Genomic DNA, 27,258 nt, shown 5'->3' with positions numbered 1-27,258 from the left:
CAACATCAACTATAAGTAAAGAAAGTAAATCGAAAATTTAATAGACTAGTAAAAATCAATTCGTTGAAAACTGTTCGCAACACAATTTTCATATCATAAACAAACTATGAATAATATTGCAATTTTATGTATAAGTACCAAAACAAGAATAAAGACTGTTTTATTTAATTAAGTATTATCCTTAACCGTCTTTATATATTATAACAGAATATATAAATAAAATCTCTTTAAAAAAAATAAAAAACAGATTTAGGAATATTACTACAAATCACCATTTTAACGTTAATATAATAACAACATGCAACGTCTAGAAAACATTTTAGAACTAACATTAGTAAATGGTCTCAATTGTAAAGTGGACAATTTACGCATTTAAATTATTGTCCATAGATGATAATACTATATAATGATTGAGCCGAAATATATTTCTATTTAGTCAACATACTGAAAAATACATAAGAACCCCACATATTTCATCATTTCCGATTAAATGGCATTATCACAAAGTTCCTTTTTATAAATTTACATTGTACGTACATATGTACAAAATAGATTATTAAAAAGTAGGTAAGTGCTTACTAATCAACACATACACACAAACACACATTACAAGGAATAGGAAACCCTAAAACTTTCAACCACACACAATGAGTTATTTTATAATGTTGCATTAAATATTCTGCATATACGTAGAAGTGGAGTTCACTAGTGCTATCCTCTGCTTTTGCTTCTTCTGCTCCGTCATCTATAACAATAGATTAATAAGAAACTATTAAATAAAATACAGTCGACCCCCCTATAGCGTAGAGATTGGGACTTCGTTATAGGGGACTAGACACCCATACAAAATTTGAGGTTAGGTTCTTTCAACTGTATTATGTGAATTTAACGAAATCAGTAAATCAAACTTTATTCCCATTTTTATGTATTAAATGACCTTGTATTTAGTTTGTAAACAAGATCCATTAATACTTTTTTTAGATTTGTAATATATATGTATTACATAATTAAACAGTTTTATTATAAAAAATTAGAATGGTTGAACTTCCCTGAAAATTGTATACATAATGTATTAAAAAAACGTATACATTGATATGCTTGATCATAATTTTTTCCATAGTAATACATAAATAAATATTTTCTTACTATAATGTGATGAATATCCCTCGAATGTTATAGCGCAGCGGCGTTTCGCCTGTCACAGAATATGTCTAGCAAAGTCAAGGGATAAACAATAACCAAAACTACGCTATAGGGGGGTTTACTGTACTTGGTTCCCAAAGTAAATAAAAATGAAAGTAAATAAAATAGAAAATAAATTCATAAATTTAAACAATATACATATTATGTATGTTTATGTAAATATAAAGATTCCTATTAAAATGTACATCAAATCTTATTTTAACAATTCCTGAGGACGTATTAAATATTTGTAAGTAACTTCTAAAATGAATTAAAATAAATAAAAAATCATTTCAAATAAGACGTGAAATTATTTCTCACTTTATGTATCACTGAGCATCAACAGTTAAAATTAAAACATAATACTTTGGGAGCCACTGTATTAAATCAACATTAAATAATCATACCTGTTCCTTCAAATCCGTCAACAAATGCGTCAGAGTGCCCAACATTGCTTGCGTATGTTCCAATTGAGATTGCAATGATCTTAGTTCCACTTCAGCCGCTTCTCCTTCGCTTGTCGCCAAAGAAGTGGCTCTTAAGCGAGGAAACCACTCCAAATTTGACGCCTATCAATAATCATAAGTACAATAAAATAAATATCAATAACTTATACAAGATCTAAACACACACCTTAACCATCGAATAAACGAAGCTCTCAGGACCGGTGAATTCAGTCGGATCTTTAACGCGAACCAACACAATGAAGTATAGGTAATGCCACATGTTGTGTTCAGAGAGAATATGCTCTTCGAACGATACTGTTTTATTATCAAAAGCCGATCGATTGAGTCCGCAGATGAAACAAGTGTTTTTAAGGATCAACTCTTTCTGCTGCTTTTCACTCCTCAAGTCCGCAAACGTATCAATGATGACACCAAAAATGAGATTCAATACTATGATGATGACTATGAAGAAGAACAGGAGATCGTATATAACTCTTGCAATGTACAACGGTTCCTGTAAAGATTTATAGATTAAAAAAAGTTTCGATATTTGAACTATCAAATATAAAATACTTACAGTACTCGCTGGAGCTCTTAATATATCTCCGATACCTCCGCCGTTTCTTAAACCTTGATTGAGAGTTGTGAGAATGCACATGAGCAAAGTATCGCAAGATCGCTCTCTTAACTCGCCGCCAACACTGACGACTCCGATGGCGTTTGGTTTAGGATCTCCATCCGGCTTCGATTCGTGAGCATCAGTTTTACAATAAGTATACGGAGCATCTAAAACATTAATTCGTTCAAGTTAAATTAGAACATATTATAAAAAGTATTGACTTAAGAACCTTTCAAGTATTTAGTAGCAGGATTGTCACCACAACCGGAATGATCTTGAATGTCAGGATCTGTATTAATAACATCATTAAATGAGCATTTTCTAAATTAGATTAAAACAATTTTGGAATAAATATACCTGTATCTACATCTATCTCATCGACAGTAACTAAGAAATCGTCTCTAAAGAAGAGATATCCAACGAGCGAAAACATATACACCAATATTAGAGCGAGCACAGCCGTTAAGACGATAGAGCGACCGTTTCTGGTCACTGATCTAATGACGTTCAGTAGAGTTTCTTCTCGGTATACAACGTCAAAGAGCTGATATGAAATAGTATGAAATGTATAAGATTAATTTATTAAATATCATGAAAGAATAATCCGTCTTACCAAAACACTGAAGAAGAACGGATGCACGCATATGCCCATCATGCAAAATACCAGATATGTAAGATGATAGAGTAGCTCTCGATCGGTGATTATCCTATCGATTGATTTAGTGAAAGTTCCCTGATTGCCCATTATGCTAACAAGATGGACACATTTTATTATCACCTGAAATTTATAAATCGTTAGATTGTAATGAAGGTAGAGGGATAAAATAAATGTACTCACAGTAAATATTCCTAATATGGCAAGCGTCGGCTGAGGTCCTGCTGATAATATCAGTCTTAAAATGCAACTGGCTCCGAGCGTTCTGATACCGGTGGCTCTCGGAACGGCTGCCACCAAGCTGCCTGCTCCTATAGTCACTGCCCAAACGGCTAACGATAAACGAGTGTCCACTTCTGTAATTAAATAGGCATAAAAGGATGAATGCTATTGAAGATATATTTCCTCTAATTATGAGCTATGAATACATTTTTTTATCATAAACTAACTATTAACCCTTTCCGCTCGTAAGGTGCGTGACATGCACCATCGCTTGGCTCTATATTACTCGTAGGGTGCGTCAGGCGCACCATTTCAATTAATGAAATATAACGTCGATTTTTGGGTATTTCCTGTGCATGTTTTGAATGGCGTTTTTGCAGTGTTATAAACAAGAGTTTCAAGAAGCATATCTTATCAAAAAAATATCATTTTTACTTGAATCAAGCCGGGGAGAGCTCATTTATTGCGAGTCGGGTTTTTTATGATGACTAAATTTAAATGCAGATGTGCCGTAGATTTCTCCGAAGGCAATGGTTGGCGATCGTCCTTCGGTAGACACGCGTCGATGAAGTTTTTATTGCCTATTGGGTTTTCTACAGAGTCTCGGGTGTCCATAATTTGTGTCTAAGTAAGACTATAGTGATTAATAATTTTGTTTTAATTACTTATTTTTTCATTTTTTTTAATTTTATTGTGAAATTATTTTTTTTAATTTTATTGTAAAAAAAACAGTGCTATCGCTGAATATAGTGATTGTAATGATAATATGTTTTGTAATGATAGTGATGGGGAGGATTTCATGTTTGATTTTTCGTCTTCCAATGATGATAGTAAAGAAAGTAAAGTCGAAATTAAGCATGTTGCCTTGAATCGAAGATGGAATACAGGCAATTAAAATAATAGCGAAAAAAACGATACCTCAAACAAATCGCACCACATCAGAAAATTGGAGAATAATAACTAGTAATGACAATGTACCTTAAAAATAGCAATATTTCCACCACGTGATAAATGTCCTGGGCCCCTAGTTCCCGCAAACTGTATACAACCTATTGATTATTTTCAATTGTTATACACTGATGAGTTGGTATACTAATAGAACTTGGGGATTTACGAAAAATTAAAAAATAATATTTTTCCATATTTGTTTTCTTAATTTATAATTAATCAACATCCCACATATTATTAAACGTAGTGCCCTTTTTTGTGCATCACTTTTTTATTTTTATATAAAAATATGCTATTTAAGCATTATTAGCTCGAATATATAAAATCACAAACAAATATGTACCATAAAGCTACTGAAAAGCTAAAGTTTTGTCTATTTTTAATTAAGAAATATATAAAATAATATGACATTAACTGCAACGTTTCATTTGACTATCGATGGGACGTATTTTAGTTTTTAAAAATATACCTAACATCAGTTTATATAAACATAGATATACCTCGTGCAAGCGATGTAAGCAGGGCTGTGGAGTCGTTAAAAAAAAACACGACTCCGACTCCGACTCCGATTCCGATATTTACCAACAACACGACTCCACTCCGACTCCGACTCCGACTCCGACAAAAAAGTTTAATTTTATCAGGTACTTTGGTGTTTTTCTACACGTTTAATATTCATACGCTATACACATTCATTATAACGCAATTAAAATTTCATAATTTAAAAAAATGCATTTTATAGAAAAAATGGTCGGAGTCGCTCGTTTTTCACGACTCCGACTCCGACTCCAACCGGCCAAAACACCACGACTCCACGACTCCGACTCCGACTCCACAGCCCTGGATGTAAGCTTTCTTCGTTCGCAGGTAGATATATCTAAAACTGAGCGGCATGTCTTTGTTATTTGTGTATATTTACTTATTTATGGTTAAAACATTTTTTGGTCCCATAAATATTTTAAAATGGGTCGTCGCCCTATTGTGTTAATTTATTGTTATGGATTGTCAACCAGTGGTACTTGAGAGAAAAAAAAAATGAAAATGTAATTTAGAGAAATGTAAGTATTTGTTCTGATTTCTTCGTTTTTGGTATTAGTTTATTTATATTCATGCTCTACATATATAATTTTAATTTAAAAAAATAATTTAACATTTTACATTTTTCCCGAGCTGGCGACATACCTAGTACGAAAACGATTACGAGTGCAAAGGGTTAATAAGTAATATTAAGAAAAATTCGTTAATGGACTAGCCCAATTTTTTTAAATTTTTACTTAGCATGGAAAGAGAAAAGTATTCCTAAAACAATGAATGTCTATATATAATAGTCTAAGCGTATATTTCCTATATTTACATAAAACTGAGATATGGATGATTAAAAAATGGGAGAGACAAATTGTATACCCAAGAATGCTTTGAATAACTCAGACAGCAAAAAGAACCTATATATTAATCATTGTATAACTACAGATTGAGATAAAAAAGTTAAGACAAAAAATACAATTTAGATCAATTAATCTTGGTTATAAACGTCAAGAGATAGAGGATGATTTTAAAAATCAAGTTAGAAACTGACTAATATTTATAATAACCTTACCTGGTGCTTTTCCACTGAACGGATGGAAGAAAGCCACGATAATATTGATCAAGACGGCAAAGTTGAAAAGGATGGTGCTCCAGAGTGACATGTATGAAGATACCCAAAACAGTGCCGGTTGACCTGATTAAAAAAAATAATAAGTAATTCATTTCCAATGAGTAAATAGAAAAAATTCAGTCAAAAAGATTACCTCTAAGATTCTTTTGCCACTTCATTTCGTCAAACATCTGTGAATTCCTTTCAAAGAAATCGGTCACTTTAGAACCCTGGTCGTCTCGTTCAGCAGTATTTAAAATACGGTGCTTCGTCTCTCCGGTGAGATATTCGCATATCTCCGGAATAGGAAAGACTATCTGCTCTAATGTTCTATCATGACGTACAATCTAAAATACAACATTATTAGTCCTCGCATAGTAAATAATTTTAACAATGAAATCTTACTTCAATCTGAGCGGTGTGAGAGGCATAATACTGCAAGGCTTGTTTGTTCTTAGGATCCGAAGTGGAACTCGGCTTTAACAATGCAGCTAGTTCTTTATTATGACTGGCCAATTGATGGCATAGGATGTAGATGTTATGTCCCACCTAAATCAAGCACAATTTAAATTTAACATATCAAACATATTCATCACAAATCAATACCTCTTTAGGCGAAACTGCATCGCCGTCTTCATCTGCATCTTCAGAAGAAACCTCTTGATGAAAAGCACTACATGCCACATCGACCAACTGCTTAGGATTCATGTTGTATAATATTCGTTCTGCGTTATTTTCTGAATCTCCTCTCGATTCCATAATGGCTAACAGTAGTTTAGAAGCATTATTTTTCAACTCCAAAACTAAATCCATCCTAGTCTTGCCTAGAGGATTGATATCGTTCAATATGAGCGCCGTTATAATGTCTAAACCGTTGCTTTCGTGCATTGCTATACAGTTCTGATTCTCGTGGCATGGTCCTATTCAATAAACAACATTAAGTTTAATCTAATTAATTTAATTGTATTCTTTGATGAATCTAACCTTGACAATACTCAGTGAGCGTCTCTAGAGTTTGATTTATGAGAGCGACGTTGCTTTCATTAATGTACAATCCTAAAAGACCTAAGCCTCCAGTTGTAGATCCGCAGATACAATCCAAGAACATCAGTGTTTCGGATACTAGATTGAAATTGGACTTGTTGTTTTGATTACGTAGGAGATTCTATAAAAATATATATATAAATAAAAATATATTAGATATCAAAATAATACTTATGGTAAGTAGTATGTTACTTGTAACTCCGGATTGTGATTTTCACACAGCAACTGCAAGAATCGTAATACTGGTTGCATGACGGCAATTTTGGGCGGTAGAGTGTCTTGTTGGCCGATGTTTTCTCTCTTTTCCGCCAATAAATCTTCGACTCCTAGTAATTGATCGCATTTTTAATTTGCATGAACAGTTATGAATGTGTTAATGTATTAAGAATACCTGGAGCCATATTCCTGACTGAAGAAAACGCTTGAGCTGTTGCACGAGCGGCTTGAGACAGTTCGTCGTGAAGCTCGTCGGTCATTACGACGGTTTTAGAACCACCTACATTAAAAAGTTTCACATGAAATAACTATTTTTGAATGCTCAACATACATCAAAAAGGAAGCATAAATTGTATCAACATTAGGTTGAGTCGATAAATATTTAGTTTTGTGTTCATATATTACATATTTATTTATTAAAATTATGATCATTGTGACCTGACAGGTTAACTTAATGCGTCACGATTGCCAAAAGTATAAAATATATTACAATTTTAAAATACATACAAATCCATATACGCACACACACAAAAACAGACACAAATCACCTGAACAGGTGTACACTGTCTCATACGAATTGAACCAAAACCCCATATCTCTATTCACAGTATTGAGCGGCCTTTGACAGAAAAGATTTGGCAAGTGCTCCAGTTCTAGACTTTACAGGTAAGAACAGTGGACGCGATCGAGAACTATAACCACCCTCTGGAGCCCACAATTGGAACTGCTCGAGCACGGAAGATTTGTCTACGATGCCTTTGAGCAATTTCCAGAAATGTTTAATTATACAAACACTTCTGCAAGTTGACAAAGAAACGTATCTCAGCGCTCCCAGAATAAAAGCACTGGGAAACAAGAACGGATAATACCCATATTTCTTGAAGTATAAATATCGAAGGAATTTACGCAGTACTTTTTCCAGCTTCAATTCATTACATTGACTCATTACGCATGAAATACAAATAATAGAGCTAGTATCTAGTATGCTGCATACTAGAGCATCATAAAGAGTGCGCATTTCTTAAAATAAACCCGAGCATTTTTAATGATCTGCTATGCTGGCTAAATTTCCAACGTTCTTCGAAAGTCACACCTAAATCCTTAGTAAAAGAAGACCTGTCTAGAATATATTCGGCGAGATGGTAGGAATATTTTACCAGCAGCGACGACCTTGAAAATTAAATTGTTTGACATTTCTTCACACTGAAAGGCAATCACTTCCATAAAGAATTGAGATCCTCCTGCAGATCGAGGGAATCCAAAATCGACTGCACTTTCTTGAAAATTTTCAAGTCATCTGCATATAATAAAAAAATTGAATGATGCATTGCTGTTTCTATGTTGTTAATGAACAATAGAAACAGTAATGGACCCAAATTGGATCCTTGAGGTACTCCAGTAGAGGTTTTATATTGTTCTGAAAATGAGTTTGTATACTTGAACTGATATCTATTAGTCAAGTAATTTGAGAATAGGTTTATAAGACCTTCAGAAAACCCGTAATTAGATAATTTTTTCACAGGTAAAGCAAGATTAACTTTATCGAATGCCTTTTCAAAATCTGTCCACTTGTACACCAGAGTCCAATGATCTAGAAACAAAGTTAGAAAAAGCATAAGATTAGTGACAGTGGATCGAGATTGACGGAAACTCGAGAAGCATACATCTGCAATGATTAATAATGTATTTATGCAATACAATTTCAATTAATTTTGCAGGTGCTGAAATCAACGCTGTTGGCCTATAATTGTCAATTTGAGACTTGACACACTTTTTATGAATCGGGGTGACCTTAGAGCATTTCCAGAACTCTAGAAATATGAGGATATTAGACAGTATTATTAGTCAGCATAGAAACCCAAAAATGCTATAACTAAACCGTATAAAATTGGATTATATTTTATGGGCTCTCCATATTAAATTTCAATATACAAACCTGCAGTAATGCGTCCAATCTTTTCATAACCAATTTCTTTGCCATCTTTCTCCTGATTCTGTTTGGCGATCACTTCAGATGTATTAACACTAACAGTTGATTTGATCTCTTGTTGTGCCTCTCTCATTTTATCGTAAAACACCTTTAAAAATAATTTTTATTTACATACAACTCTTAATAAGACATAAAAAAAAATAAGATCAGACAAATTTACTTTAAAGAACGCCTGCGAGAAATCCCCAGTTTGCAGTTTTGTATAGCAGCTGTGTTGAATAACGGAATTTCCGCCCTCCAATAGAGCGATTCCCAACTGAATGGCCTCGTAAAAGATCGCCGGCGAATTCACACTTTTGATAACCAACTCCACGACCAGCTCCGAAGCGCCTTCCTTATCGAGATGCGTTTGGACTTCGGCCAACGTTTGTCCCGTTCTAATTATGACCTTTCCCGGACTCGTTGCAATGGTCAATTGAGCTATTTGAGGAACGTTGGGAGTCGTCTTCTTATTGACCAAATACTGCGACAGTAATTTTTCGCGCAACTTGTTTCCCTGTTGATCAACACATTATATAACATCTGATATTTTAGCATAGGACGTTTCAAAAATACCTTCTCTCCGTAATCCGGATCCATAGCCATCATCTCGCGCAACGTCCTCAAAACTTTAACGCACAAATTTTCTTCTTTCTCTTCGAGGAGTCGCTCAGTATGTCTTATGAGCCTGAATTACAAAATCAGTGTTATATTGACATTGAGATTATATTTATCTCTTTCGAGACTTACCTAGATATGAAAATGCCGCTGGAATCGTTAGACGACGGCGATGACGGTAATAAGGCTGGTATGGATGCGACTTGGAACAGGAGATGAGGTCGATAAAGAATATCCACTAGAACGCCCAGTTCTGCTTGGACTAACGGACGCAACTGTTCTTCTAATAGAGCTACGATATCTTGTAGGCCTTCCATGATGGAACGATCGGTGCACAAAACCTTAAAAATGAATAAGTCATTATAATTAGATTTTAAGAATCATAAAAATTACCGTACTAACTTGTGATTGCGATTTTTCTAACTTGGGCGTCTTAGAAGCCAATAGCCATTTACTAGTTTGTCTTGAAAGCATAGCCGCTTTGTGAAACACTGCTTGAACTTTAGATTCGAGATCGAGCGGGATTGCAATTGTTCGAGTCTTAGCTATTAAAAAATCAGATTTAGTAACTTGTGTATGTGTAAGAGCAATACTTTAATATTAAAAATTTACTAACCGACTTCGCAAAGGGTTCTAATGCAGTTTTCAACATTGAACCTCTGAGCGGCCGATAGCCACTGCCATTGATACAATCTGAACGAAGTCTGTAAGATTTTCACAAAGATAGGCTGTCTTGTTTGAACGGCCGTCGATTGATCACTAAACTGTGAACTAAAGAATGTAAGGATTATGTGCGTTAGTGCTCCCGTTACATAGTTCAGTAGAGCCTTATCTGGCTTCTTCAAAATCACTTGATTTACTACACTGCCGCCATCCGAATCTTCTTGATTCGCTAAAAATAAATTGTATGATTATTTATTTATACATAAAAAGAAGTGCAGCGAATAAAATTAAAACAACAACCAACAGCATGCAATTGATATCTTTGTATTTGCCTATTATTTTGCATTGATTAGTGCAAGTATTGCTTATCTTTGAAGACCTTTATTTTAGGTAATTGGATAATTATTTAAATTACATTTCTAATATCAAGTATAGATTATGCCGATAATTAAGAAACTATCTCATGGGGCAAAATATCTTATATCAAGGTTCAAGTAGTGTACACATCTATAAATACATACCTTTTTGCGACTTATCAACGCCTAAAATGCTAAATGATATGACTCTCAGCATATCGTTGATGAACGAGTTTTCGAATAGAGTCCACATGTGATTAGAGGAATATATTTCTTTCATCTCGACTTCGGTGTCAATGTAGCAATGGTTTAAAAATCCAACGTATGCTTCTTTGACCTATAATATAAATAATAAAAAAAATAATACATATCCAAAAAGCTTATTTTAAAAAAAAACATACTTCAGGAGTGCAATCTGGATGCGATATCATGACGACTATATCGTCGAGAGGCAATAAGCTATGACATTTGATTTCAGTATAGACGTTCTTTCCCATTGTGCAGCAAGTCAACAGTTTCACCAGTTCTACGTGATAGCTGAAAATTAATAATCATAATTATAGCCCCCATAAGAAAGATATTGCGGAGGCTGGGGTAATGAAAGGGCCCAACACCGATCAATTTTTTAAATTATTTTTTACTTAGTTCGTCTTCGTAATTTTCAGTAATGACTTATCGATCTTATGCATTGAAAACGATATAGCCAAAAAATAGATTTTAGTAAAATGATTGAAAAGCTTGCGGCAAAAAAATCAAGAAAATGTATTCTTAAATAATTTACAAACACATTTATAATTACTTACTTTAATGCAGTACTATCTCCGACATTATTAGCATTGTTCCTCATCATTTCTACGAAGTGATGGAATGACACCTTATCGTTGTAAAATACTAGGACATCTTCACCAGCATTCACCAACTAAAACGGCATATTATTTAAATTCACTTCTTCAAATTCATCAAATTCAAACGTAAGTTATTATACATCACCTCTTGCATCACCATGTCTTGACTCTTCCTGATAAACTGACCTTCGGCTCGAACGACAGTCTGTAAAAACTGCAAGTACTCCAATTTCCTACCATGTGCCTCAATACAATGCACGAAATGTTGAACGACTCTCTCGTTCACTTCATCGTTGCACAATTTAATGTTATCGCGGAATATGGCACACACGGTTTGAGCTTCTCTGATCTAAGTACATATAATAATTAATATTTAAACATTACTACACTAAGCGCAAAATATATTCTTACGCCTGCGTTTAAAAACAAATCTAGATGATTATGTAGCAACGCTTGATTTTGAGTGTTTCCCAAGCAGAAGTTTTGAAGAAACTCGTGAGCCAACTGCATGAGCTCGTCCATCAGAGCGTCTTCGGGATCGTACGGTACTTGCAGAAGCTCTAGTACAGTATTGTGTACTCCAATGTTTCTCAACAGTCGCTGTTCGTGCTTTCTCGGTCTACCTTCAGATGCAGAAGTTCGACCTTGTATACAGAACTGATTCATACGTAATAAAATCTAAAAAAAAATACAAAAATCAATTACATAGTCCGAAGCAAATTAACAGTATAAATCATACTTGTTTGAGCTTTCTATATTCGGAAAGATGTTCAATGTTATGTCCAACGCCAAATATTTCACCCTCTAACAGATATTCAGATGATACGTCTCTATCTAAGGGCGGACAGACATTAGGACGGCTCGATTCTCCAGTCGATTGCTGTTCTGATGATTCAGCAGGATGAGACGCATCATCATAATCTTTGACTTTGGATGTAGTAGCCACTGTAAATAAAATATAATATAACAATACCATTGTAAATTTATATATAAAAAATAAATAAATTAAAATATAATTACCATTTAACGTAGCACTGTGATCCTCCAAGGGTCCTTTACTCTTATAAACCCATAGCTCTGACTTTTCAACGCTCTGTCTAAACACATCCAGATCGGCTTTGATCTGCTTATAAGATTCTACATCACTATCGGACACTAATAATTGAACTTGTTTAAAAGCCTGTAGGACTTCTTGGCGTTGACTAAAATGTCTGAATAACAGAGTCAAAGCGCCGCTCACTAAAGCCGGAGATGAATGTTGAGCGCATAATTGTAGCAATACTCTCAAAACCACCAACCCCTTATTTCCATCCAAATCAAGACCATCCCTTTAAATTAAACCATAATATATAATATATATTATAAATTACAATATATCTAAAAATACTCACTCGCAACTGAATATTCCTTCAGCTTGACCCGCAACAGCTTCCAAATCCATGTTTCGTATTCCTCCAGGAAGTGCTTCTTTATTCGCGTTGTTAATATCTGATTTAGGAGTTGATGTTTGAACACTACCTTCTAAGGTAGATGCGCTTTTTTCTGGTGTTTTTTCACCGTTCGAAGTTGAAGTTACTAGCGGAGATGTAGCAATGCTCGATTGCCTCTTTTCGGAATCATCAAACTCTCTTCTGAATATAGATAAAAGGCAACTTATTCTGTAGTCTAATCGGACGTCTAATATGAACTATAAAATAAGAGTTTTTATTATATTTAATAATATTTTTAATCATATGATTATATGATTAAAAATATATACTTGAAGGATTTCAATGATCTTGAGCTTTGTGTCCATGACTAGAGGATGCTCTCTAGCTAGCGCCATAGCAGACGACGATCTCTGTAATCGGGCCGTTGGCGAATTTGGTGGCGAGTGGCTCGTGCTAGTCATGGAAGATTGACTTCCCAACTACAATATAAAAAATATTGGTTAAAATTTAGCTATGTAAACGACAAGGTAACTTAAGGACAACTAACCCTTACGATACTCCTAGACATGGATCCTAAAGCTAGCGATGACATCACGGCTCCAACGTCACTGATTGATCTAAGAACTCCACCTTCAGCTAAATAATAAAAGTGATACATTTGTATATATAGAATTAATATGAATCTTAAAACACATCCAATCTTAATTCAATGTATAATTCTACAAAAATATAATTTAGTCTATACCTATCTCTTTCTTTTCTTCAGCAGCTTAATATTTATATTTATATTAATAATCATATTCAAAATATATAATAAAATAAATCGATTCTTACCATCTGTTTCACCTGACAAAACTCTCGATTCGCTCAGAATATCAACATCCGACACATAGTCCAAAATATTAAGCAATGTTTTCGTCAATCTTAGTAAATCACTAAAACTGTAACAGAATATAATGTTAGTTATCTGTATTTGTTTATCAGATTGTCCCATTAGTCTTTGCATTTTTTTTTCTTACATTTGCGAAAATGTATATCTTTTTATAAATTAACGATAATTTCACTATTATTTCGATGTTTGTTAACACTAGTCGTATCAAAGATGCTATTTAGTAATGAGATATATTTTGTTTCGATATTTTTAACCCTAAATCAACAATGGCAGTGGAGGTAAAATAATCTTAGTTAAACTATATTATGCTTTGAGTTTCAACTCGGTAATAATGCGACAATAGCAGTTAAAACATCAATAATGCAATGGGCAGGGAAATCATTAAATTTAGAATATGTAATTTTGACAATAAATATCTACGTAAGGGCGGGTAGTTTTTAGTGGTTGTTAGTGAGGATATTAGAGTTGCCATCAAAGCAGGTGTGAGATTAACGATATAGAAACTAACACAAAAGCCCAATGTGTCGCTTACAGCAGTTCAGTCAGAATATGGATGTTAATAAATTTTCTAAGGAAAATCTCACAATAATAATTATGATTCTAGAACAGAGTTTTATTTTTGAGTCGAATTGTTACTGAAGATGAGTGTCAAATGTGGTTCTAAAAATTTCGTTCCGGAAATCTTAACAATAAATATCTAAGTAAATATGGGTTGTTAGTGAGGATATTAGGGCTGCCATCAAAGCAGGTTTGAGATTAACGATACAGAAGGTTGCACATAAACTCAAAGTGTCGCTTACATTATTTTACAGACATTAAGAAAATTGTTAATTTGCATAATATGGTTATCTCATAAATTGTCTTAGGAAAACTTCGAGCAGTGAATCTCAATATGACAATAGTTACTGATTCTAAAACAGAAAGATTTATTTTTAAGCCGAAGTGTTACTTAAGATGAGAAATGGACGTAAAAGGCAGTGGTTGGTTGCCAATCAACCCCCAATTCCAAAAAGGATTACACCCCAATAAGATAACGTTATGCATTAAGTGGAATATGAAGGGCATAATTCATTGAGTTATTGAATTATAGGCAGGCAATTACAACACACATTCGTTTAAAAGCGATTCAAACCATAAAAAACCTTTCCTTACAAATTAAAGGGTAATTTTACACCAAGATAGCGCTTGCTTTCGTATATCCAAGAAGGCGTTAATAAAAAAATCAATACATTTTCTTTGGAACTCCCTTCTCATCCACCGTATTCTTCAGACATTGCTCCAAACAACTATCATCTATTTAGATCCTGCAACAGTTATTAGGCAGAAAAAATATTTTACAAAAACGGATATAAAAAACGAATTATTTTTGGAATCAGATATAAAAAATTGATTAACATGCGATTGTAGAAACTTAGGGAAAGTATTTTTAACTTATTTAACCCGCACCTTAAAAAACGCAAAGACTTATGGAACAAGGTGATATATATTTTTATAGCTCTACCTGTAAAATCCGAAGTATATCAAGTCTCTGGCAAGCTTGACGACTTCGAAAGTCAGCTTGTTCTGATCGTGATCGGCGAAGGAGTACATGCGAGCGACTACGTTGCACAGATAGTTCTCGACGAATTGTATAGTGGAAGCGAATTTTGTCCTGACGGCTTCCTTGTTAGGATCTGGACTAGATTTGTTAGATGCATAACTAGAAATTAGAGATCATTAATCAGCTACACAGTTCTACTGTACATTATTCAAATAAAAAACCATAAAAATCTGTAATAGAATATTTTAATGTTTAATGTAATGTTATTATTATTACAATTGAAAAATGAAGAAATAAATATTTTGGGAACTAATGATACAATATTTCAGGATATAGTTATCAAAAATAGTGAATTATTTTAAATTAAAATTTAAAATTGATGAGCCAATAATAAAATACGATAGAAATAATACAGCAAGGGACTTTCATTACAAGATATTGGGTTAAAAATAATAAAAATTAAGATAGAATATTATCATTTTTTTTAATTAAATTTTAAAGATTAATAATAAAATAGTAAACACATATACATATGTATATATAAAATAATTACCTATAAATACAAATGAAGAGTGTCAAAAACTAATAAGTCCAAATCTGAGTATTATTATTTTATATCTATAAAGACAAATACGTAGGTATATATTTTTTAAAAACTATGGACTTACTAGTTTTTGTTCTAATTAATTTCATAGTAAATTTAGACACACTTTTGTATTAATTGCAAGATTATTTACACTTAAGCATTTTGCCACAAAGATGAGATACATTTATATTTAGAATTACTGAATGATTTCAGCTCAATACTCAGTATTTTTTAGGATAGTGTCAATTATAATTCATCATATTATTGTTAAAATTCGACATTGTATGTTAATAAAAGGATTCTACTGAAAATTTGCAAAATGTTTTAAAAATGGTTTAGTGTAACCATGTACAGTGGCGGATTTACTTCACTAGGTATATACAAAAATTGCTAAATACAGTCGACCCCCCCTGTAACGTATAGATTGGTACTTCGTTATAGGGGACTAGGCACCCATACAAAATTTGAGGTTAGGTTCTTTCAACTGTAATTTGTGATTTTAACGAAATCAGTAAACCAAATTTTTTCCATTTTTATGTATTAAATAGCCTTATATTTAGTTTGTAAACAAGAGCACTTATTTAAATCGATGATTTTTAATCGTCGTTTTGTGGACTAAAAATATTTCGTCACCGAATGAAAATGAAAGCCGTGTATTCACATGCATTGTCGTAAATACGTATGCACGTGCCCCATCGACTTTTATGATATTTAGATGAAACAATAAATCAAACCAAGAAGTGTGAATATGGAGCTTCTCGGAAATTACGCTTACGTACGCACAAACGCTTTTTTCTTCGGAAAATGATCAGCTTTCATGATATCGTATTGGATTGCTATAGAAAAACTATAAAATATTTATTTTTTAAATACTAATGTGCTCCCCCCCCTCACCCAGCCTATGCGTAAATCCGCCATTGATCATGTGTTTAAATTATAAATACAGGATATTTGCATATATGAAATAGTGATTAACTAATTGTGAGCTTTATACTTCTTACTAGTAATTATATTTTTATTTCTAAATAATTTAAAAAAAAAATACAAAATTGTGTCTAAAATAACTCACAAACACAAAATGTACGATTTGGACAACATTGCAAAGTGTGGTACACAAGCAGGTACAGTATGTACGAAAAAAGTGACAATGACCAAAAAACTTACATTCTAAAATCCATCCGCCTGTTTTACCAGTAAAAAAATAAGGGTGAAACTATTGAGTTATGTTGTATTTTACATTTTTAATCTTATTAAATGAAATAATTTATATTATTTTGTTAATACTAAATTAATATTATTAATATATTTTTTTTAATACTAGAGCAAAATAAAATTATGTGATCATGTGAAATAATATTAAAAAGCATCATTCTTATTTGATACAAAAGAAATATATACTCACTCATTGATGCTGATTTTTGACGGTATCTCGCTCCAAAGTCGAGCGTACTTAACCGGAGTCACAGGCTCTTGAGGATCTCTGTCAGCGTGAAGATGAAGCATCAATCGGCAGAACGAAGCTCTCAACTCGAAAGAGAGACTCTGATTCGACATACACCTAATTAAGAATACAATTTAATATTGTTTTTAAATATATATATGTATTTAAATATGACTAAGATTACTTTAAAATCAGATCAATATGGAGCTGGTGCGACAGAGAGTTCAAAGCCAAATACTGCCGATTCAAACACATGTTGGAGAAGAGATTCAGTTGATGCCGATAATATTCCAATATAGCGATAGCCTCTTGATTCTGTTCTAACTTTGCTAGTTCTTGTAAAGATCTAGATTTCTGTACATAAATAAATATTAAAATATATTTTAAGAACCATAAAAATTTTTCTATTACCTTTTTAGCATCCCACACTAAAAGCACATCATCTTCTACTCCGCTAACTGGCGAACCATCATCCAGCGGCAATAGATCTTTATTATCCTCTCTCACTTCTTTGATTTTCTCGATGTAATGTACTTTCATAAGTCTAAAATATATACATTAATTAAAAAATAAACTAACTTTTTCAGTTTAAATTATAAACAATACCTAGTCTCAATCAGAATATCAGAATTTTTAGCGCATAGTACACTCTTGCAAATCAGCTCTTGTGTCACGGCTATGGCTTTCTTATTCGATATGCAAAGATCACTCAAGTAATCCAAGAATCTCGATTCCCAGTTCTTCATGTTTTTGCGCACTAATCCCACAAAAGTTTCAATCTCGGACGCTGTAATATGTTTCTCTAAGAGCTTCCTGTTATTGTGCAGCAAAGCTGTTATCGTATCTTCAGCGAGAATGTCGTAACCGATCTGCTTTTGCATAAAACCGAAATGTTTTGCGATATATTCCTGGTTTTTGCGATAGTCCTGCTGCGAGATCCTCAAGACTCTGTAGCACAATCTGAATATATGCTTATATGGCGCATAGCGAGGATCGCTCAGTTCTTCGATCTTCAAAAAAGCGGGTTCGCCTTCGCTCGATTCTTGGAACGGTCCTTGCAATATTTTGAACAACTGTTTCAGTATATATTGCTCTCTCATCAACTTTTGTCTATCTCTGTTTGGATTCGTAACGACCAGTTCGAGGGCTTCAGATTTGTTTGGCTCGTTTTCATACCCGGCTATGAAATACACAATATCTTGCAGCAAATATGTGACAGCCCTACAAAATATACATATTCGAATCATTCTATAAAAGTAAATATAACATGCTAACTAACTTTCTCTCATTATGATTAATAACTCCTGTTTTCAACTTTCCGGACATTGCCGAGAGAACTTTACAAGCATCGTTAGCAAAATCCAAGTCTCGGACTTCCGACGGTGAAACTGATATGATTGCGAAAGCTTCTTTGTCTTCCTTCTTCTTTGAACATCCGACCTAAATAATATAGAACATACTTTAAAGTAATACCGTAATAGATAAAAAATATACAATAAAAGAGTACACACCTTTGACATTACAGGCTTCTCTTCATCTTTATCAATCGGAATGGACGTCGAATGAACCCAAGAGTGAGTACAAATATGATGCAATCTAACGTAGCTACTTTGCGGAATCAAAGAATCCGCCGTAGTCATGGTAGTCGGATCTAGCTCAAAGAGTGTGGCAATCTCCGATGAATAAGCGACGGAAACAAGATGATAAGCAGTCGATGAAGAATCAGATCCAGCAATATCACTAAAACATGGCAAATAATTAACTACTAAGCAATTATTCAATCTTAAATCTGACTTACGGCGTAGTTGGACTTGATTCAGCAGCCAGATAATGTCCAGTGGCTAGATGTTTGAAACGGAATAGCGAATTCCAATCACCGGCACCTCCGCGACAGGGATCGTGTTGAACCACCTAAAAAATTGTATGATTTATATAAAAATAATATTAGTAATATATATTTTGAATAACGCTTACTTCAATCTCCCATAGTGCTTTACTAGACGTAGCTGCCGTGGCACTGGATCGTCCAGTGGTCCTCAAAAATACGTGCTGCTGCTTCTTATACTCGTCCATGGTTAAAAACTTTTCTTGTTCTGCATGAAAGAGCCTAACCACGTCTCCGCCTTTCAATATCTCCTCTTGATTCTCTCTGTGCTCCATGAAAAGCGTAACCTTCCAAGACGTCGAAGAATTTACTACGTTCACCTGTAAACGTATCAATTGAATCAATGTTCTTTGATAAAAACAAGTAATGTAAAATGTGAAACGTACTTCCATACATCCCAGATTATCAGGAAGTTCATGATTCGAAGCAACGTGGAGCACTTGCTGTCCAGCGTTCACCGGATTTAGGATCACTTTATCTCCAACCACCACATTATCACCTATATAAATATTAATTTTATATAAATCATATAAAATACTAACTTAAAAATTGACTGATTTTTAAACATGGACTTTTAACGTTACAGAAAAAATAAAAACACCATCAAAAACCTGTTCTGCAAAAGTTCACAATATACAAATCTGTTTTTTTGTCAATTATTATATTAGTATTTAAAAAAAGTATCCATCGTTAATCTTGTTTTAAAAATTAGAGATTGCTACTTATTTTGTAATACCCCTTAAAAAATACGTACCGGTAGAACGCAATTTATAAAACGGTAATATATATAACCAAGATCCCTCATTTCCGTTTGCGTCCAGAGATACTCGCATAGCATTTTTTTCCAAAAGTGCAGGCAAACGTTTGTTAACCTAAAATCAATTAACCTAAGAGTCAGAATCTGAATGTTAAAATATAGCAGATAAAATTTAATTTTGATTTACAGTAAGATATTTGTTTGATTTGACGTGCAAGAGTTGTACAACGCTTCCATATTGAACAACGCTCCCTAGAAGCTTCTTATTCTCTACGTCGTTCTGCTTCTTTTCTATTTCTGCTGCATGCTGCAATATTTCATATAACAATTAATCATGTTCGAGTTCTCGGGTAAATGATTCTTAAAAAAAATCACTCACATGCAATCGTTTTAATAGGCTCGTGTCAGTGTTAGTCTGTTTTGCAGTGTTCCAAAATTGCTTTTGAGCCGAATATCTGTTCATAGGACATATTTTGAACAAGCAATCTAAAAAAATGGCACACGGGTTAGATACACACAAAATGGGTTATATTAATAGAAAAATTACCTCTAAATTTCTTCGGAGGATCACTAAGATTTCCAGCTCCTGGACATACTACAGTTCTATCGTCTACTAGACTGAAATCATCAAATACGTTAGTTATCTATTGAAATTGTTAAGAATAATACACATATATTATATAGAACTTACCCTAAAGTGCTGAGAAATCCACAGACATTCCCTTCTGCAAATAATGATACTATATCGCCGAGATGTAAAAAAACGGCTGAACATATGAGATTGTCCCCCATGTTTGGTTTTATTTATCTGAAAAGAAAGAACAATATGTTTATTTGAATAACACGATATTCTACTTTGGTCTAGCGTTTGTAATTTATAGCTCTGAGATAGTGATATGTCTTTATAAATCAGAAATGAGAACATTCCCCACAGAGACTTGATAGAAGTTCATATAAATATAAAAGCATTGTTTGATTAAGATTTACTTATAAATATTTAAATTGTATACATATATTGGGTTGATGCAAACATTTTTTTCATACAAAGTAAAATTTCTTTATTAATTAAAACAATTATATAATATTTATTCGTGGTTATAACTCCTTTTTTCTAGAAGCTTATTAATGCAATTAAAATACAGTTTAAATGACTGATGCAACAAAAAAAAATAAGTTTTTTTTAATGCCCTGAACAAACGATAATGAGAAGGAGCAAGGTCTGGAGAGTATGGTGGATGCATAATGACATCCAAATTAAATTATTTTAGTTTATTTTGAGTCATCATCGCCAAATGAGGTTTTGAATTATCATAGTGAAAAATACCTTGCCTTCTTTTTAGCAATTTGGGTCTAACCTTTTTAAGAGCGGTGTTTGATTTTATTATAACAATATTACAACATACAATAATGAGAATAGAATGAATCTAAACCAAATTTTGACCGATATGAGAGAGCAAAACACAATTATCCTTTCTCAGAAGTCAAAAATTCACGTCAAAAGCAATAAAATCATGCCGACGCCGTCACAGAAGGAACCCTCGGTTTTCTAGTGCTCATATTAAGACTAGCAATATTACAATTTACAATGAATGAAGCACATCTAAACTGAATTTTGACCTATAGGAGAGCGCAAAAAACAATTATCCCTTCTCAGAAGTCAAAAATCTACGTCAAAAGAAATAAAATCATGTTCATCATATTTTAAAAAATATTTTCGTGATAGATTCAAGATTTTTTAATATTTAAAATTCATGAAGATTCATAGTATTTAATTTGATGATATGCATTTTTCTGGCTAAATTCAAGGGGGGACAAATTCCAACACCTCCACGCCTTCCCTAAATGACGTCCCTGGATATCTGCTTTTGGGTGGTTAATGGAGTTTGCTTAATGTCTTTTTCGTATCACATTTTGGTAAACAACCTATATTTCATATCCAGTTACCAATCAATGCAAAATAGGGTTGTGCTTTTGTCTTGCACTCAAAGAAAAACTCGTTGAAAGACAGTCCAATCAATTGGCAGCTAACAATTAAGGAGGAATCAAAACGTCATAATGAAATTATTCTCATGCGATGCAAATGTTTTACAGCAGTTAACTGGTTGACTCTCATCTTGGTATTTTGAAGTGAAGCAATGGCAATTATGACCAACTTGTCACCACCAAGCTTCGAAGGTCGCTAGGTATGTGATTTATTCACCAATAAATAACGTCGCAAATATTTTTAGTTGCCACAGTTGCAGAATTATTTTTAAGAATATGTAGTATATTGACTTTTTCTGCAGATATTTAAAAAAAATATTGTGGCTCTTTAATGTTTGCTGGCCAAGTCAAAAATAAACAGAAAGTAGCAAGGAATTGTCCCGTTTAAAAAGAAACTGGCACAATCAAACGTAACATAATTTTATAAGGGTCATAGTAATTAATCAAAATAGAATATACACAGCCCACTCAATAAAAAAATACAATCTGACAAAAAGAAAACAGATGGCACTGAAAAATATTTATTACGCTGCAAACATAATGGTGAATGTCTGAGTAGAGATGAGCAAATCAAAGAGACTTCAAACAGGATGTTTAATGATAAAAGTTCTTTTGAAATTGTTTCGCTGACTTGGTGAAAGTGTACTTACCAAGAATCAAAACTAGATAAAGTAGCGATTAACATTTTAACAATGCCAACGCTAAATACCGCCATAGAATGAAGTTACAGCACTCGCAATACTGTTCAATCGGCAACAAGAAACAGATTAACAATTTAAATTAACCATTCGCAGAATCTAAATTTAGTTCCAAAGACGTCTAGCATCGAGAATCACAAAAATTTAAATATATCAATGTTAATAAGTCTTATAACGCACAACTAGTCTCGAATGAGTGGGAGGAGGAAGTAGGGTGACGGTACTAAATCAAGATGATCAGAGTTGTATTAAATAGTGGTTATTGATATTTTTTATTATGATTATTATTTTTCATATGATAATAAATATTGACTCAGAGGCCTGCAATTTATTATATTGGTAATCTTTGGCGTTCAATGAGCTCGTGTATATATCTCAGTCAAGTGAATAATTGCCAGAGATGACTCGGTTCCTTTAGAACGCTACTTTAATAAATGACAATCATCAACTCGGGTGCTTGCCGCAGATCAATTGATACAACAAACATGTAACGACTCACTGTTATTAAAACATCAAAGCTGACAGTAAACATTTTAAAAGTTGACATATTTTTATTTTATTTCCAAATATAAATACAATTTAAAATTAAATAACTACACCAATTGCAACAATGTAAATAATAAATCACTCTTATAGTTAGTCATCAATTAACATCAAAGAATAGCGAGTTTATAGTCAAACCAAACAAACATTTTTAGATTTAGCTCGTTTATAGAATGATTCGTCGTATAAAAAAATATTTCTTTCGACGAATTCGATGCTTGTCTGTATGTACAAGATAATTACAACAATTTTAGGGTAATCGCACACTAACCGCTCTTTAAGTAAGCAACAGTTTATTTTAGACAAGAGGTTAAAGCAAAATTACGTTCAACTATGTGTTCTTTAGTGAATCATATAGAAAAATAACATCGGTAGATTTTTTAAATATTTCAGAAAGGAAATAAAAATAAGTAAGATATAAAATAATCCATTATGGGGAAATTTTTGTAAACTTTTCTTCTACACAATTTACAACGAAATAAATTAAATTAAAATATAAATACAATAAAAAATAGACCCAAAACATATCTTAGAAATTAATTAGATGTAATTTTTTTAACTAATTGCCAAATAATACAAAAGAACAAAATTACAAAAAAAATAACAGTTTACTTCATAAAAAAAATCGAGAATCTGATTTGGGGTAACTTTGAAGAAAGTATATTACGAAAATATTAAAATAATATTCTATATATAAAAAATATATTTTTGTATTGCCTTTTTTACTAATTATAAAAAATAATGTGAGATCTATGTATTTTAATTATCAAAATTACATAGATCTCATATTATCTAATTTTAAAAAATTCATAGTTTTTGTGTAAATTTTATTCTAAAAAATGTTTAAAATCGATGGTTAAGTACAGGGGTCAGGAATCTGCGGCTCATTTTGAATTTTTCTGCTGCTCACAAGCGATTGGCCATACTTGCTAATATGGGGCTCAGGTGCAAATTATTTAAATAACAAATTTTATATAAATATAAAAATAGCCCCCTTGTAGTGACAACACAGGTTCTCGTTTATTGAGGACTTTATTCTTGAAACTCGCGTAATTACTGTAACCAAAAGCGATCATTTAACAATACTCTCGGTACGACTTGACTCATAAATAACACGCAAGGATTCTCCGGTGCATTAAATGAATATTGCTTTGTTATGAAATGGTCACTGGAAACAATATATCACCGGAAGACAAATATCACCATAAGGCCACTATATTTCCGTTACGCAATTCACCTCGGAGATATCCATCAAGCAAATATCACTTTCTAAAGGCATATACTTATTTCGTTTTTCTAAGAAGCGAGTGCAGAGATTGGCTGGATGATCGCTACATGATTGTGGCAGTTACTGGCAGTCACCTGGCAGACTCCGGCAGACACTTCAAGAGACTAGCAGACGCCCGCAGATAACATACTGTCACGGACACTTGCACCAGAGAAGGATCAACACCACCATACGAGCACTTCAACAGTCTCTAAAAAAAATATGGTCTCAACGTCGCTTCGAGATATTTTTGTTTCTGCGCAATTATTTCAGTCGATCTCTAGGTGAGTGTGGGGAACACTATTTCAAAGTAAATGTAGATAAAAACTAAATTTTCGCTATCAGAACATCTAGTATATAGTGGATTTAAAATCTCAAAGATGAGAGCATGACAATTTTAATAATAGATAATAAAAAACACCCTATTTTGACGTTGTATAACTCCAAAGATACAATTTTTTCTACAACGATGAGATCTATGATGGACGATAAAGCTTCTGTGCCCGCTACGCTCTCGCTGATCAATAAAAGCTCTTGCGTCTCTCAAAGTCTATCGTCATTGTTCAGATAACATAAACATTTAAAAAAATGGTCGCCATGAATGAGTTTAGATACTTGTTTGAGTTTTTAAGCTTTATATTACAATTATGACTATAACATTCGAATTATGTGCCGATATTTAATAATTATGTAAGTGCTGAAAAAAATACTACATGTGCTTGAAAAAAAAAGAAGTTAATTTGTCAAATTTTAGTAAAAAATTCAAAGTTCTAGTATAATACAGCATGTTGACTTACAGTGTTTCCTCAATAATAGGCCCATTATATGAGAAGGGGTAGATTAAAGGTACGTACATACGAAACAATAATCTATATTTGGAACTGTCCCAAACGCTCGGAGATGTTTAGTCAATACATTACATAAAACACATGATATCGGTCAAGGTGATGTTAAATAAATCATAATAAAATAGATATGTTTTAATATGTACACAAAACACAAATATTTATTTCGTTTATAAACAGACAATTAAAAATAATATAAAAAAACAATTCGGATTCTGATAAGATTCGGACAGGCGGCGCGCGAGAGAGCAATGTGCGTTAGATTTATGGATCAAAATAAAGCGTTGAATATTAATAGATTTGTTTACGTTGGACGCGCGTCTGCTGTGTATTTTGCAGGTTTATCATATTTAGCCATTTCGATCCGATTCACTGTCCAGTTTGAGATGCAAATGAAGTATAGGCGAACAGATGGACCGCAGTTTTATCTGCGGTGGGAGTAGCGATAATGTGTCAAACGAAGCCGGCTGTCAAGTGTCAAGGTGGAAAACAAAATGGCAGGTGCAAAATGGCGGATGGGGTTAAAGGTTATGTGGAATTGTTTGTGTGTTACTTGATTCGAAGGAAGACGGACGACATCGGTGATGAGACGAACGTCGGAACGACGGCTGGCGGCCGTCAGCTGCGCCGATGCGCCGGCCGTCACTGACGACACTAGTTGCGCATTTTCGCCAGTGGTGCTGTGCTGCCATATTTAAAAAAATCTTAAATTTAATTATGTATTATATTATTTTTAAATATAATTGCTTAGTTACAACCTGTTAAAAAACCCTAAACCATATTAAACAAATGCACAATTATTTTATTGTTCATTCAAAATAAGTGCAACAAAACGAAACTTATAAAACTTGACTTGCCGTGTAATCGTAATCGCAAAAGAGAATACAACAAAATACGTATATCTACATGGACTCTAAACGGACTAGTACCACACACTTCAGATAAAATGGCAGATCGTAAAAGTCTGGACAACATTAATCCAAATAAAGAACGTTACTTGCAGAAGAAATGACTTTATTGTTATGTGTTATCACTAAAAAAGCGTAGACACTAAAAAAGCGAATAATCTATTTCTGAAGAATTCAGTATCCACAAAAATCATCTCTGTAATAATCAGTATCCGGATAGATCGTGTTCGTAAAAATCTGTCCGAAAAAATTTGAGCACCATTTATGAAAAATAATATTAATTAAATGGCAACCCTTAGACCTTTTGTGACTATAACTTAGCGGAAGTTTTTAAAAAAGTAATACCCAATGACGCCATCTGAACACAATTCGCACCAAACAGTCACCTTTTGAGCATATAATGGTAAAACATCCATTCTGCGTAAATTCTTATCTGACTTTTATATTGGTGTAGGTGCAAGTCCAGATGCAAAATGCGCTAAAGAGAGCCATAAGAAAAATTAAAATGCTGCGAACACCGACAAATCGACAATTCCGGGTCTTCAGCCAGACTTTCACTTACAGCAGCAATATTCTTAACTGAACGGGTGCCACGATAATGGACAAGCCTTACCCTGTCTCAGACGCTTGCAGTATTTTTAAAGTTTTTCACTACGTTGCGAATTGTTCACTCAGTAGGACGATAAAATTGACCATAATCTTCCCGTAATTTTCAAAACACAGTTTGTACAGAATTATTATTTCTATAGAACAATTGAACAGTTTTAACGCGTTGAGCGGTGGTTAAGCGATCAATTTCGTAAATGTGTTTTTGAAAACTAGCATTTGACACTTTAAATACGCGTGATTAATGACAGCTGTCTGACTTACAGTACTGTCAACATAAGAAACTCGAATTGGATCAACCTGTATAAAAGCATGCTTAAGTTTAAAATATTTTCCATATTTCTCACAATGCAGCTCTATCATTATTCATTTATTAAGGATTTTACATTTTTGAATCGCTTTTTTTATTTGAAATGATCATGTTATAAACTAATACTAATTTGTTTAATTGATTTTCC

At 33.2% G+C, this 27,258-nt stretch overlaps 1 protein-coding gene across 1 annotated transcript; it reads right to left on the bottom strand.

The window, feature by feature from the left end:
* Window positions 1-655: 655 nt before the first annotated feature.
* Window positions 656-25,933, bottom strand: Itpr (Inositol 1,4,5,-trisphosphate receptor). Its single transcript, XM_088191193.1, has 48 exons — window positions 25,840-25,933; window positions 20,642-20,758; window positions 20,498-20,568; window positions 20,330-20,436; window positions 20,138-20,257; window positions 19,948-20,065; window positions 19,580-19,692; window positions 19,283-19,513; window positions 19,107-19,219; window positions 18,820-19,048; window positions 18,588-18,748; window positions 17,915-18,529; window positions 17,720-17,852; window positions 17,493-17,662; window positions 17,270-17,425; window positions 15,243-15,440; window positions 13,684-13,790; window positions 13,397-13,485; window positions 13,179-13,328; window positions 12,811-13,106; window positions 12,440-12,747; window positions 12,159-12,364; window positions 11,831-12,097; window positions 11,565-11,768; window positions 11,378-11,493; window positions 10,976-11,111; window positions 10,740-10,911; window positions 10,172-10,447; window positions 9,958-10,100; window positions 9,688-9,896; window positions 9,514-9,625; window positions 9,119-9,454; window positions 8,905-9,046; window positions 7,144-7,248; window positions 6,945-7,078; window positions 6,693-6,873; window positions 6,315-6,628; window positions 6,114-6,257; window positions 5,863-6,055; window positions 5,670-5,792; window positions 3,086-3,258; window positions 2,861-3,025; window positions 2,605-2,791; window positions 2,477-2,536; window positions 2,206-2,414; window positions 1,816-2,142; window positions 1,590-1,751; window positions 656-745 (listed from the first exon to the last, which is right to left on the bottom strand). Exons 2-48 carry the CDS (start codon window positions 20,740-20,742, stop codon window positions 671-673), a joined length of 8,457 nt encoding a protein of 2,818 aa, XP_088047319.1. The 5' UTR covers window positions 20,743-20,758; window positions 25,840-25,933; the 3' UTR covers window positions 656-670.
* Between the last annotated feature and the right edge of the window lie 1,325 nt (window positions 25,934-27,258).

This window comes from Plectrocnemia conspersa, unplaced genomic scaffold (assembly GCF_051122295.1).
Source record: "Plectrocnemia conspersa isolate PC_06_02 unplaced genomic scaffold, ASM5112229v1 ptg000008l, whole genome shotgun sequence".
Taxonomy (NCBI): domain Eukaryota; kingdom Metazoa; phylum Arthropoda; class Insecta; order Trichoptera; family Polycentropodidae; genus Plectrocnemia; species Plectrocnemia conspersa.
This window is presented reverse-complemented; position numbering and strand designations above follow the sequence as displayed.

Bases quoted from the DNA above. Each gene is read 5' to 3' on its own strand.
- Itpr (XM_088191193.1), bottom strand. From the start codon at position 20,742: ATGGGGGACAATCTCATATGTTCAGCCGTTTTTTTACATCTCGGCGAT. The intron at 17,853-17,914 runs GTATTGTTTATA...TATATATTTTAG, and splicing joins GATATTCTGATTGAGACTAG to ACTTATGAAAGTACATTACA. The intron at 2,537-2,604 runs GTATATTTATTC...TTATTAATACAG, and splicing joins TGAGATAGATGTAGATACAG to ATCCTGACATTCAAGATCAT.